Source organism: Phlebotomus papatasi, chromosome 2 (assembly GCF_024763615.1).
Source record: "Phlebotomus papatasi isolate M1 chromosome 2, Ppap_2.1, whole genome shotgun sequence".
NCBI classification, from domain to species: domain Eukaryota; kingdom Metazoa; phylum Arthropoda; class Insecta; order Diptera; family Psychodidae; genus Phlebotomus; species Phlebotomus papatasi.
The window spans coordinates 51,757,013-51,769,971 of NC_077223.1; the positions used below are offsets into that span (position 1 = coordinate 51,757,013).

The following is a 12,959-nucleotide window of genomic DNA, read 5'->3' on the forward strand; positions in this document are numbered from 1 at the left end:
TTTTAGTATGCAGAAGTAGAATTCAACAGTTATTACCGATATGACATTTTTTATATCTCAAATTTTGCAGAATGAGCAATAAAAAGAACATCCTTTTTATGTATTTGAATATCTGGATACAAAATGGTGAGAGATTGGGACTTGGGACCTTCAGCGGACCCCCCATAAGTTGACCCTGGGACAATTTATATGTTTCTCTAAAACATATACAGAATTGAAAAAAAGAAATCGCACGACGTGTTTTCGAGCAATCACAAAAAAAAATATTTTGGAGAGGAAGGGGAGGGGTGGAGGAAAAATAAGGGACATATTAATGGTCCCAGGCTCAGCTTCTGGGGGGTCCCCCAAAGGTCCCAAGTCTGTATCTCTCACCATTCTGCACCTATTTTAGATTGAAAATAAAACGCCAAAAATAAGACATTTATAAGACATTCATTCCTCAACATACCATCAAGACTGGATCCCAATTTTAGTACTGGACATTAGCAATAGTTCTTTACAAGAGATAATTGTTGATACATAAAACATTTACCAACAAACTTTTCCTTAATCCCAATTTTTTCCAAACGTATGACTTATTTCGGAACAAGAATTTTTCCCAAACGTACGACTTATTTCGTAAAAAACTTGAAGTTGTATTGAAAATTGTACACTTTAAATTTAGGACATTGGTGCTTATAGGGTAATGTGTGGTATTTCTGGACAAGGTGCTTTTCGGGACATAATATGGGTATTTCTGGACACATCAAAAATCCTCTCTTATTATTTTTAAGTTCTATATGAAATTTCAAGCTCTTTACGTATCAGACAAATATAAAACTTCTGAAATTTAATTTAATTTAAAGTGTGAAATACTCGTGAATTGTGAGTATCACATTCCACTTTTAACAAAACCTTCAGTGTGGTCAATTTTGCAGATGTCAACACAGTGCCGAGTTTTTTTCGATTTAAGCCAAAATTTTCAAGTGAAATTTAAACAAAATTTTAATGAAAGAGTAAAGTTTAGATGTTCTACTTTAAGGTAAATTGTGAAATACCCAATTGTCCCGAAATACGCCATTCTTACTTCTTTACATTTTTTGCTATTCTGAATAAAAAATTATGCATTTTCTACATTTTTCGGTAAGAATCTTATTCTGGATAGAATAAGGAACATAAATATTTGTATCAAGAAAGAAAAAAATAATTTGAGTAGTCATTAGGCTGTTTGAAATTTGAAAATACTAAAAAGTGTCCCGAAATACCACACGTTACCCTATTCACCCTGTTCCAAATTACAAGCACTTCCCCTATTCATAAAAAAAATCTTTCAAACTATTTTAAAAGCGCTCAAGTGGTACATTTTCATTATAAAAATCATACAGAAAAAAATTATCTTTTTTTTTTTGAAAAATAGTCCAACATATTCGCAAATGCATTTATAAAATATGATTCAGTTTTTACAACGCCAAATAGTTATATAGAGGAATTGATATGATTATTTCTCGTCTACTTATGATTCCTGAATTTTTCGAATAATTTAAAAAAAAAAAGATTTATGACTTCCAGCATTTGTTTATTGAACCGTCGTTTTTTTCTCACTTAGAAAATCCACCTTTATTCCCACTCTTTTCCCCTGACCAAAATGCTATAAACGAGGGACGCACATATAAAAGACAACCACTTGAGAGGCTTGAAGTAGTATCTGCCCGGAGGAACCTAGAATTTGTAGGATCTCTCAAGAGTCTCAAGATATATAAAAGTTTATTTTATTTTTTTGTGAAAATGAGATTAACTTTATTCCTTTTGGTCATCTTCCTGGCTTTCTGTGCTATATCTGCGTATCCTCATAGAGGTGATTATTTTTTTTTAATTAGATCTTGTGATTTTAGTGAAATAAAATTGTGGGATTTTTGTTACTTCAGATTCAGACCATGGTAGAGGCTACGGAGGAGGAGGAGGCTATGGAGGAGGTTACGGAGGAGGCTATGGAGGGGGTTCGGGAGGAGGCTACGGCAACCGTAGGAATCCTCCTCGTCCTTCTAGACGGGGTAGTGGTGGACCAGGACTTGGCAACAGAGGAGGAGGCTTCTCAAATTCCCAATCGAGTGCCACTTCGAACTCATTCGGTTCAAACAATGGATTTGGCGGAGGACTCAGTGGATCCTCAGCGAGTGCTCAATCAAATTCTTTTGGTGGGGGCAGATGAACCACAAAGAATTTAAAAGAGTTTTTTATAAAATTCAATAAAAATGTTCATCTTTCCATTCAAAGTTATCTTTTTATCCATAAACCGAAAAGTGTTTTTTTTTTAACAAAATACGAGACTCACAATTTTATTTCTCCAGAGGGGCGTAGTTCAGAAGTTTTTCAATTAGATCCACGTGACCCAGGAGCATTCTTCGGCAACAGTATCGCTTCAGGCCTAGAGCATCCAAGGCATCTCTACAGAAAAATAAATTCCTTTTTAGATGAACTGATATTAATGATCGTTGTTTTCTTGGCTTACCCCTCAGTGTATTCTGCTTGCAAGAGCCCCAAATAGGCTTCCCATTTATTGCCTATAACCTTTCCACAGGTAAAACACCGAATTGGGATGATCATTCTGGCGACTCCCGGACACTTTGAGGTTATATGACTGAAAAATGAGGGAAATGTTGTTAAATAGAGTTCTATTGATAAAATTCCAACAAGTTGGGGAGACTTACAAGTTTAGAAAGAGAATTCAGTGAATTCTTTAGTAATTCTCCACCTAATTTTTGCAAGAAACAGAATTTTCCGCAGATGCGTTGTTTTTGTTTACAAGTCAAATGTCGGGCAACTGTTTTTGAGGTTAGGTTTTTAAGGTGGCTTTCTGTGATCCACCGGCGGAGTTTTTGGAGTGTTCTCTTTTGGCTTTATTTAAAAAAAGATGTCCGATGGCTGGGATGAAATCCAGGCGCTCAAGAGCAAACGGAACAGCCTGCGAGAGCGTCTTGAGAAACGGAAGAAGGAAAGACAAGATATTCTTGGAACAGCATCAACAGGAGCTAGAGGAGTTGGATCTACTTCTGTCGGGAGTCCTGGGGCCCAGACTGGTAGTATTGAGGAGAAAAAGGCACTTGTACCAGTTATAAAGATCGACGTTGGTAAGTTTTCCTGGCGTGGTCTCATTTTTAAGCAAAGACTGATTGATAATTTCTCCAAATAGACGCCGATCCAGAAGTTGAAAAGAGTCTCCTCCAGATTCTGAGTGATGCAAGCCTGATCCTTCCTCTGAATTCTCAGCAATTGTCCCAGAAGATCTCCAAAGTGACATCATCAGGTGGTTCAGTGACTGTCTCTCTGCACTACTACCTGCAGAAACTGGCCACTTTGAATGCCATTAGTGTCAAGGATGTAAGTATTGACACAGAAATGGGCTATGAAGTCATCCAGGTGGATCATCCAAAGGTTCTGAAGCTGTATCAGGATCTCGCAGGAGACAGTGAGATTGGGCTAAAAGCTGATGAAGAAGTTGTGAAGCGAAAGAGGGAGGATGATGATGAAGATAGAGCAGAGAAGATGGTAAAAACACCTGGGAGTGAGAGAAAATCCTCCACAAGAGACTCCACTGACCTTATGTCCCTACTTTCGATGCCGTCGACGAGGGAGAAGCAAAATAAACAAGTAGGCGAGGAAATTCTGGAACTTTTGTCCAAGCCCACAGCAAAGGAGCGTTCTCTGGCTGAGAAATTCAAGTCCCATGGTGGAGCTCAGGTGATGGAGTTCTGTCCACATGGGACACGGGCTGAATGTGTCAGAGCCCAGGAGGGAGATTCTCCATCCATGGATGATGGTTCGAAGGAATGCAACAAACTCCACTTCAAGAAGATCATCCAGGCTCACACGGATGAGAGTCTAGGAGATTGCAGCTTCCTCAATACGTGCTTTCACATGGATTCCTGCAAATATGTCCACTATGAGGTGGATGCTTTGGATGCTGTCCGGCCAGATGCTGATACTGGACGCCCTCTGACCATTGCTAAGCGCACAATCGATCCAGCAGCCACAATGTATCCACCTCAGTGGATCCAGTGCGATCTCAGATACCTGGACATGACAGTCCTGGGAAAATTCGCCGTGGTGATGGCTGATCCTCCTTGGGACATTCACATGGAGTTACCTTATGGAACAATGTCTGATGACGAGATGAGGCAATTGGGAGTTCCTGCCCTTCAGGATGATGGACTCATTTTCCTCTGGGTGACCGGCAGAGCCATGGAACTGGGTAGGGAATGCCTGAAGCTTTGGGGCTACGAGAGGGTGGATGAACTGATCTGGGTGAAGACCAATCAACTGCAGAGGATCATCCGGACAGGACGTACAGGGCATTGGCTGAATCACGGCAAAGAGCACTGCCTGGTGGGCATGAAGGGGAATCCTACTAATCTCAATAGAGGTCTCGACTGTGATGTCATTGTAGCAGAGGTAAAAGAAAACTGAACTGAACTGTCAATCCCATTTAATTCCATTTAATTCCATTTTATAATTTCCAGGTAAGAGCCACGAGTCACAAGCCAGATGAGATTTACGGAATCATCGAAAGATTGAGTCCTGGCACGAGAAAGATTGAACTCTTCGGTCGACCACACAATGTCCAACCCAATTGGATAACACTGGGCAATCAACTGGATGGAATTCGGTTGGTTGATCCGGAATTGGTTAGTCAATTTGAAAAACGCTATCCAGATGGGAATTGCATGGCACCAACGACAAAAACCATCCCATAATCCTCCTCTCAAATTGCTCACCTCATCCCACCTGCGCGCTTGAGATTCTCCTCCTGGGTCTGCAGGAATTCCTGCTGAATGCCAATTACACTCCCAGGACGCAGAATTCTGAGCCAAGCTACTGCTTCCAAGGCAGTGAAATCGGTGTACTTTATCAGGAAAGCTGCTATGAGGGTACCTGTACGCCCGAGTCCAGCATAGCAATGGACAGCTACAATTCCAGATTTCTCAGCAATCTCCAGGAACTTTTCCATCAGCTGAACACTTGGAGCTGTGCAGTCCTCGTAGAACAAATCGTAGTGAGCGATGCCAGCTCTTAGAAATCTGCAAAAAATATCTCATTTTGATAAGTATACAGAAATTTGCGAAAACGGGACAAAGATCGAGGGGTTAATAACTTGAGTATTTTATAAATTTTCACTTTAATGCATAGGAAATTAGTAAGTAATGAAATGTAGAAATTGATAATAATTCAAATAAAAATTAAACAATGATAAATCAAGGTCTAATTATCTTCAATATAATTAGTTAATTATTTTTATTAATATTAATAATTAAATTGAATTAAAATTAAATACGTGCGCCGCCGACTTAGCATTGGTGACCAGCCTCAGAAGTCAAAGGGCGGAAATCCTTTTTCTCAGGCTGTATAGTCTTTTGCCGTGTTAAACGATCTTAATTCGATCGTGTTAAACTAATCTTAAATAAAACTAAAAGAAAAATAAAACTACTAGTTTTTGAACTTGTATAATAAGTTAAATCTTTATACAAATTTCCAAGTAATAAAATAACATCTAAGTAATTAAAATAGCATATAACAATCACCATATTATCGATATTTAATCATAAAATATTATAATAAAGGCTGGTGTTGCCTAATAGGTAGGAAAAAAATATTAACACCCGAAATTATGAAGGTTTTCTCTAGCTGGCTAAGTGCTCGATTTTCGTTTGAACCTCAATTTCGAGGTTAAAAAACAATCTGAGAGAAAAGCTGCACATGGATGAAAATGTAGCTTATAAAATTCACTATCAAACCCACAAAACAGATTGTTAGAGGCAGTTCTTATTTTTCGAGATATTTTTGATTAAAGTTGCTAAAAAGTTCCATTTTTCCATGTTTTCTGACATATATGAGACTACAGCGCCCCTGGTGTCAGTTGCACGAACTCCATCTGCCCAGAGGATTATCGGGCATTTAAAGGAGAACAAATATTCCCCTATTAAGAAATAAGTCGGTTCAGCAGAATCGGACATATAGGCACCCAAAAAAACGTCAAAAACGGTTTTGCCTAGATTCCAGATGCAAAAACAAAATGAAATCAAAATGATAAGTATTTTCGTAAATCATTTGACCCTAGTAATAGAAAAAATAGCACGAGAACCTAGGGACAAAATCACTGTTGCGCAGTGTAATTTAACCCTTTAAGGACGATTGGAACACCGTTGTCCCATAAAGAAAATAATTTTTCCTGACTACCTAAAGTTATTTTATTCTAATGTCTGTACGTAATTGTAAAGTAGAAGGTTGAAGGGATCTACAATATTTTTTGCAAGTCTCTAGCTATTTGCTATGTAGTAAATATTTAAGCTAAAAAATGACGAATTTTTAAATTCTCAAATTAATAATAGATTTTATTTATTTTTATACTTCCAATTGTTTTTAAGCAAAGCTCTTTTGGCGATAAAAACTACAATACTCATACGTAATATTTTTCATTAAGACGAAAAATATTATTCATTGGTATTGTCAGCAAAATTTACTTAAATTTTTGGGCTATTTTTGTCCCTATCGGTCATAGAAGCACAAAATATACCGAATCAGACTCTGTTGGACTTTCCAAGGTTAGATGTAAGACTTATCATTGATTATGTTTCCCAGTTTAATTTTTATTGTTGATTTTCAGTCCGTGAAAAGTGTCTCTTCGTTAAAGGGTTAAAGAAAGTGCCTAATTTTTTTTTTGGGAAAAAGGGTAGGAGAAACCTCCGAGCTTTGCGGAATGCTTGAACTCGTAAATTAGACGCTATGCGATATCTCAAAAGTAGGATAGTTTGGGGCAAAATTGGTCACGTATGGTATTAGATATTGGGATGGTATAGTTTACCATACAAGGAATATTGAGGAAACCATAATTTTATCGAAATAAACACCTCCCTTCCTGATCATTAATATATTTATAAACCTGATTACTAACATTTTTTGTAAATTATACGTAATAAAAATTTCATTCGCTGACTAATTTTGCCTCGGTCTCTCCTAAGCGGTCTTCAGACTAGAGGTTTAGCCTAGTTGCTGAAGGTCTTCAAATCCTAAATAGTGTGCAAATTTATTGGTTTTTGAAAACCTAATAGGTTACTTATTTTTGATAATCCAATCCTAAATTAAATTTTCCAAGAAATCGTGATTGATAAGAAATTAGAGCAGTTAAGCTACTACTTTTGCATCATTTTCCGTTTATCGATTTATTGAACAGTTTGAACCACTCAAACGATCCCCCAAAATATCATAAAAATAATATAATTGAATTTGGAATATAAATTAGTTATCGGTTATGAACTGGGTTATAACCGATTAGAATTACAGTAGACTTTCTCAAATTCGGGCATTTGGGACCGAAATGTCAACCGAATTAGAGATAAATTAGGGCGTCACGTTTTTTGAAATGTAACGATTTTTTGTTAATTTGCATACTCATATTGAGTTTACATGCTCCTTGCTATTATAAATTGCATGAAATCCACTTAATAATGCAAAATCACATCAAAATTAAGACAACTTATGATTAATTTGAGCATATTTGCTTCATTTGATAATTATAATCGAACTTGAAAAATGTCAACAAACTCTTTTCGAATTTAACTGCCGCTCGAATTAAAAAGTAGCCCGATCTTAAAAGAGCCGAATTAGCGAGAGTCTACTGTAGTTCAGGCTTGTCAGGAATTCCAAAACCTTTCTAACGATCTCAAACATGATAACATTCGGATTAGAAATACGCTCCTTAGAACCTTTTTAAATGTTGACCTTGAAAACCCGTTAGGATTGATTCAACGGTATTGTCGTATAAGGACGAAATGTTCGCCTGACCAAAAACCCAGATGTTAATGATCCCAGAGTTATGGAAGTCCTCCAAAATCACAAGTTTCTATCTCTTACCATTTGGTCTCGAGAACTTTTGACCGCCGGACGGACAAACAGCGTGGCGCCATTTCTTAGAAATCGTCTGACACGCGAAGATTTGTTGAGAAAAGTGGTCCCCGGGGAATGGAAGTTCTATATTTTGAGGAGTGAAGAAATCAAGAGATTACTTTTATACTGCTCTCTCTGTGGAGGTCGAGCAGTAAAATGAGATGAGAAGATGGAGAAAACGCGTTTGAAAATTTTGGATGTTCATTTGGACTGGGCACTTGTAAGTTTACTAGGTGCTCCTTTGCTTTCGTCTCTGTCTTTTCGGAAATATTTGGAATTGATTTCTGAAATTTTTATGATATATTCTTAGATAGTTTATTTATTTATTTAAGCAATAAAAAATATAGAGGGAAGTGGGACACTTTTGAAGTGGGGCATCTTTGAAATTGGATTTTTTCTCTTACTTTTAAATTAACGTTACATAATGATAAGATTCAGTTCCATTTAAAAATAGGAGAAAAAACGCAATTTCAAAGCTGCCCCATTTCAAAAGTGCGCCACTTACCCCTAGACCTTTTTTGACTTTGTAATTCGGGCTTCTCCTTTAAAACTTATTAATATGGATAAAATTGTGACATAATTGTGACATAATTATATGATTCAAAATTTAATTTTGTGTTTATCAAGAAAAAATGCTGTATTCTCATTTGGAGCAGAAATTAGGTTATTAGGGTTTCTCAAGTTTCGCAAAATATTTTTTTGGGTTTCTCGGGATTTGTGAAATATTTCTTGAGTTTTTCGGATTTCTCGAAGCAAATTCAAATTTCTTGGATTTTCTAAAACATTTTTTAAGATTTACGATTTTTTTAGTATCCCAAATTACGCGAATTGTTTCTCGTGTGAATAACAAGAATTTCTCCCTGAGTGACACCCCTTGAAAAAATATATTTTCCATAAAACTAAAAATTTGGAAAAAATCATTTTTTTTTTTAATATTTCGAGAATATAACTCATAAATTGTAAATATAAATGATATAAAATATAAATGAAGAAAAAGCATGTTTTAAACTGACTTTGTAATTTTTAACATTCAGATGAGTTTTTGAATTACAAGACTCTCCATTATCTTCCCGTCAAATCATTATTCTACCTGCCGATTTTACTCTGAGGTTTTTTGAATTTTAACGGTATATTCTAGTACATTCAGAGAAAATCTGCAGATTCTCGGCAGAATTTCTCCCTAGAAAATTTGCATAACCTCCATTACTTCACAAAAATATTGTTGATATGAAGAAACTGTAAAAGTTATAAAGAAAATTGTATGCTCTGCTTAACAAGCATTACCGAGTACACATTTTAGATACGTAAAAAAACTGCGAGCAAAAATACTAATTTCTTAAAAATCGCCAATCGAATGATACAAAAACACGAAATTTTGGTCGACACTCTGTTTAAAGTTTTCACTTCACTTTTCTCTATTTGTAACACGGCGTCGCAGAATTCTTTATTTTATATAAACACCGTGATAACACAAAATATAACTCTATTGAATTTTGCAAACTTCAGTGAAAAATTTTTCCATCTTTTCTGACACATCTTGTCTGGAAAGTCTGGAATGTAGAAAAAATCGGCAGAATATCTACAGAAATTCGTCTAGAGATTCGTCAGAAAATCTGCCGAAATATTCTGACGAATTTTGTCCCAAGCCCAAATAAAATTCGTAAGAATATCTACAGAATTTATCTGCAGATATTCTGTAGAGGTGTAGATTTTCTCTACAGAAATCTTAAAGATATCTGCAGATATTATTTGACGGGTTGTTATTGCTCGAGAGGCTAGAAATCTACCGAGGGAGTAGTAATGCCTCGTTTTGTTGATTCCTAAAAACCTCCACCTTTCAGCGTTATCGAGGAAGGATCGTTAACATGAGCTTCATTTACCCGCCATTCCTAATCTCCCCTTCTAAAACCGTGTTTTAGCTGAGTTTTTGGGATCGTTCGAAAAATAACAATTTCGATTGCTTCGACGCTACGCAACCTCCATTTTTAGCCAAAATAAGCGATAACTGATACAAAAATCAGTCCAGAAAAAATGAGATTAAATGCAAAATCGCTTTCTAAATGCGACTGCAAAGAATCTTAATTAAAACTAAGTTTTATCCAAAATTTCTAGTTTAAACTAATTCCTACTTAAAACCGTAAGTACAAACATGTAAAAAATTGGTCAAAAGAACAGAAGATAGTTTTATAACTTATAAAAATTAATGACCCTAAAAACTCACGAGAAAATGTCACAGAATATTCTTGATTTTTTAATGAAAATTTTTGCATTATTTTGCATTGCATTCTCTGTAAAATAGTCAAGTTATTAATCCCTTGGAGATTCTTACAAATTAGCACTGTAATTTGGTGTGCAGCATCTCACGACCGTTCTCACATTTTGTTCCAGGAAGTATTTAACGTATTTTTTTACATTGTGACGTCCTTTGTTAGTCTTCTGAGGCGCTGGAAAAGCAATAAATTTTCCAGGAACCACCCATGTTATATCTCCTCCTTCAGCACTCTGGAGATATCTGTACATTTCTACATCAAATGTTTCCAAATAAAAGAGCCTACAGATTTTAGACGGAAGAGATGCTTTTTCCAGGCTAGAGAAAAAATGCACGAGAGGCAATCTCGGAGCTGATTTTACGTTTGAAGTGTCTCGAAAGGAAAGATAGGGACCTGATGAAATATTTAGGATCTCACACACTTTCTCAGTGGAGTATCTTAGAACGAGAATCGCAAAGGCTCCCACGAGAAAAGCCGCATTTGTTAGATTTTCTCGGGAATTTTCATGCTCAAATAGCACAATTATTTTTCTCGAATGAGAACGATCATCGAGAATTCTTCTGAGTGTCACAATATACTCGTAGACTTGCCCAATGTCTGGTGGTCCGAAGTATCCAGAGAAGCAACTAAAGTCCACCTGAAAACCCAAAAGGGCTGGGAAGAAGGTGATTTGACGGTCTGATTTGGGATGAGCATAGTTTTCCAGAGATACAAGGCACAATCGACCGTTTAGAATTTCTCGATAGAATTTAACTTTACTCATTTAAATTGTGCAATTAACTCTCACAAGAATTTTTTTGCTAACGAACAAATTCAATCGGGTTTGCTTTAATTAAATTTTCCGAAGCATTTATTTTTTTGAGCATCAGTTTCAAGTAGAAGAAAATTGATCACCGTAGAAGCAATATAAGATGCAGAAGTCTCTGTTGGTGGTGCTAAAGGCAGCTCGCCTATTGAAAATCGAAACCCAAAAAGACCCCACAGGACGTCTTTTTTTCCTTCTTCCAGCAAATTCACAATATCTCGAGCACAAATTCTCATGATCCTCTGCTTCAGTATTTATCTGAATCCCACCAAAAGATCAACAAGATCAACACTGGTGATATCTGTGTTAACCCTCGAGTAGTTGCAAATTTTTTGCTCCCTATCCGCATTTTCTGCTGACGATCATCCCGGCATTCGGACGGTATTTTGAGGATGATAAAGTGACTGTGGAAATTTTTCACATTGGAGTGATGTTTTGGTAAATGTTTTTTGCTCAATTCTCCTTCTCATTATTGTGTGTTTTGGAAATGACTTTTTGGCTCTCATAGAGCTTCAAAAAAAAATCACGCAAAATTGTTTGTTTGAAGTGCGCGAGCAATATACTGAGACTAGAATGGTCAATGTTTTAATGGTCAGTTTTTGGGGACGATAAAGCGCCAAAATCTCATTAATTGGATCGAGGGGGCAATTCATAAAGGTCTCCGTGGAGCAAAACACAATCTGACTCGAACTCGTTTCTCCTGGACATCCCCCCGCGTCACTTTTTAGGCCTCCGATTGGTGTCAAGAGAGAAACACACTTTATATGAGATAATCTTCCTTTCTATTTTTGGCCAATTCACCAATTTCTGATAAGGATTTCGATATGATACGCACTATCCACGCTCTGTCCATTCTCTTACCATACTCTGCCTAATCAATCATACTATGCAGAAAATTCAGGAGATCTTCTCTTTGTATTTCAATATGGTCTGTGGAAATTGGCGCCAACCGCGCCAACCACTTTTGCGATTATTCAGGGGAATTTCAGAAAACGTTTGCATATTTCAATTGATTCTCATTAACTTTATATCGTGATATTCCTTTTTTTATACTGGAATTTCCCAATAATTGCACAGCAGATACGCGAATTGCTGATGGAAGTGCCTATATCGATGATTTCATGCAACACCGTTCTAAATTTGTTCAAAATATAGTTTTGTTCTGAATATTACTTTGGACATCATGATCCATGATCAATAGTGCATAATTGGTAGTCATCTTCGAATTTACTAAGTAAAATACACATAAGAAAAATAAACATAATTTTCCAAAATCAAATCATGAAAAAATAGTATGAATTTTACAAAAGAAAAAACATCAATGAATAATAAGAGTGTCAATCGAAGATTTTAGTATTGCAAAATGCTCGATCTTGAAATTCCAATGAGATACTCTAACTAAAACTTGCCTTCGCATTGTTTTTGCATCAATATTTGCACCAGATGGCTCATACAACCTGAGAAAGAGTTTTCCACCGTTATACTCTGGAGGTTGGTAACCAACGCTAAGACGGCGGTGGCCGCTATCATACAAACATTGAAGTCTTTGTACACCTATATCTCTGTCTGAATTTTTCCTTTCAAGAGCTCTAGCTCAAAAGTAGTATTTGAAATAAATGAAATGAAATGAATAAAAGTAGATAAAGTAGAAGAACTTGAAAACAGTAAAAAAATATTGTGAAACTTTCTTGAGGAAACATTGTCACACGCGAGTTCTAAATTATCCGATGATTAGTGGCAGATAAAGGGTGAAAGGCTCAGTCCGCAAATAGTTAAGGTGGGGGCGCCCCGAGATACCAATAAAAGTCTATGAGCAAGGAAGAGGCTCTCTATCTTGTTCTATATTCAATATTGTATATAGATTGAGGTGCCTATCATTCAGGATAGATAAGAGCTCACACCTTCTGGTATAGTGTTGAAAAATGAACAAAGTAAATTTCAAAATGGAAATTTCCTGGAAATTTCCA

The 12,959-nt window shown here is 36.4% G+C and overlaps 3 protein-coding genes across 4 annotated transcripts; 2 read left to right on the forward strand and 1 right to left on the reverse strand.

Annotated features, from left to right (window-relative positions):
* The first annotated feature begins 1,616 nt into the window (after nt 1-1,616).
* Nucleotides 1,617-2,252, forward strand: LOC129801615 (uncharacterized). Its single transcript, XM_055846838.1, has 2 exons — nt 1,617-1,834; nt 1,905-2,252. Exons 1-2 carry the CDS (start codon nt 1,765-1,767, stop codon nt 2,186-2,188), a joined length of 354 nt encoding a protein of 117 aa, XP_055702813.1. The 5' UTR covers nt 1,617-1,764; the 3' UTR covers nt 2,189-2,252.
* LOC129801623 (DNA-directed RNA polymerases I, II, and III subunit RPABC5) lies at nt 2,224-2,810 on the reverse strand. 2 transcript variants are annotated; one of them, XM_055846847.1, is made up of 3 exons: nt 2,688-2,810; nt 2,489-2,601; nt 2,224-2,424 (listed from the first exon to the last, which is right to left on the reverse strand). In XM_055846847.1, exons 2-3 carry the CDS (start codon nt 2,581-2,583, stop codon nt 2,316-2,318), a joined length of 204 nt encoding a protein of 67 aa, XP_055702822.1. In that variant the 5' UTR covers nt 2,584-2,601; nt 2,688-2,810; the 3' UTR covers nt 2,224-2,315. The 2 variants fall into 2 exon arrangements, with proteins under 2 accessions (XP_055702822.1, XP_055702821.1); XM_055846846.1 differs by having other exon boundaries at nt 2,489-2,617; nt 2,688-2,809.
* A 41-nt stretch (nt 2,811-2,851) lies between these two features.
* Nucleotides 2,852-5,228, forward strand: LOC129801496 (N6-adenosine-methyltransferase MT-A70-like protein). The gene is made up of 3 exons (XM_055846604.1): nt 2,852-3,107; nt 3,170-4,428; nt 4,497-5,228. The coding sequence occupies exons 1-3, from the start codon at nt 2,891-2,893 to the stop codon at nt 4,728-4,730; spliced, it is 1,710 nt and encodes a 569-aa protein (XP_055702579.1). The 5' UTR covers nt 2,852-2,890; the 3' UTR covers nt 4,731-5,228.
* Nucleotides 5,229-12,959: the final 7,731 nt, after the last annotated feature.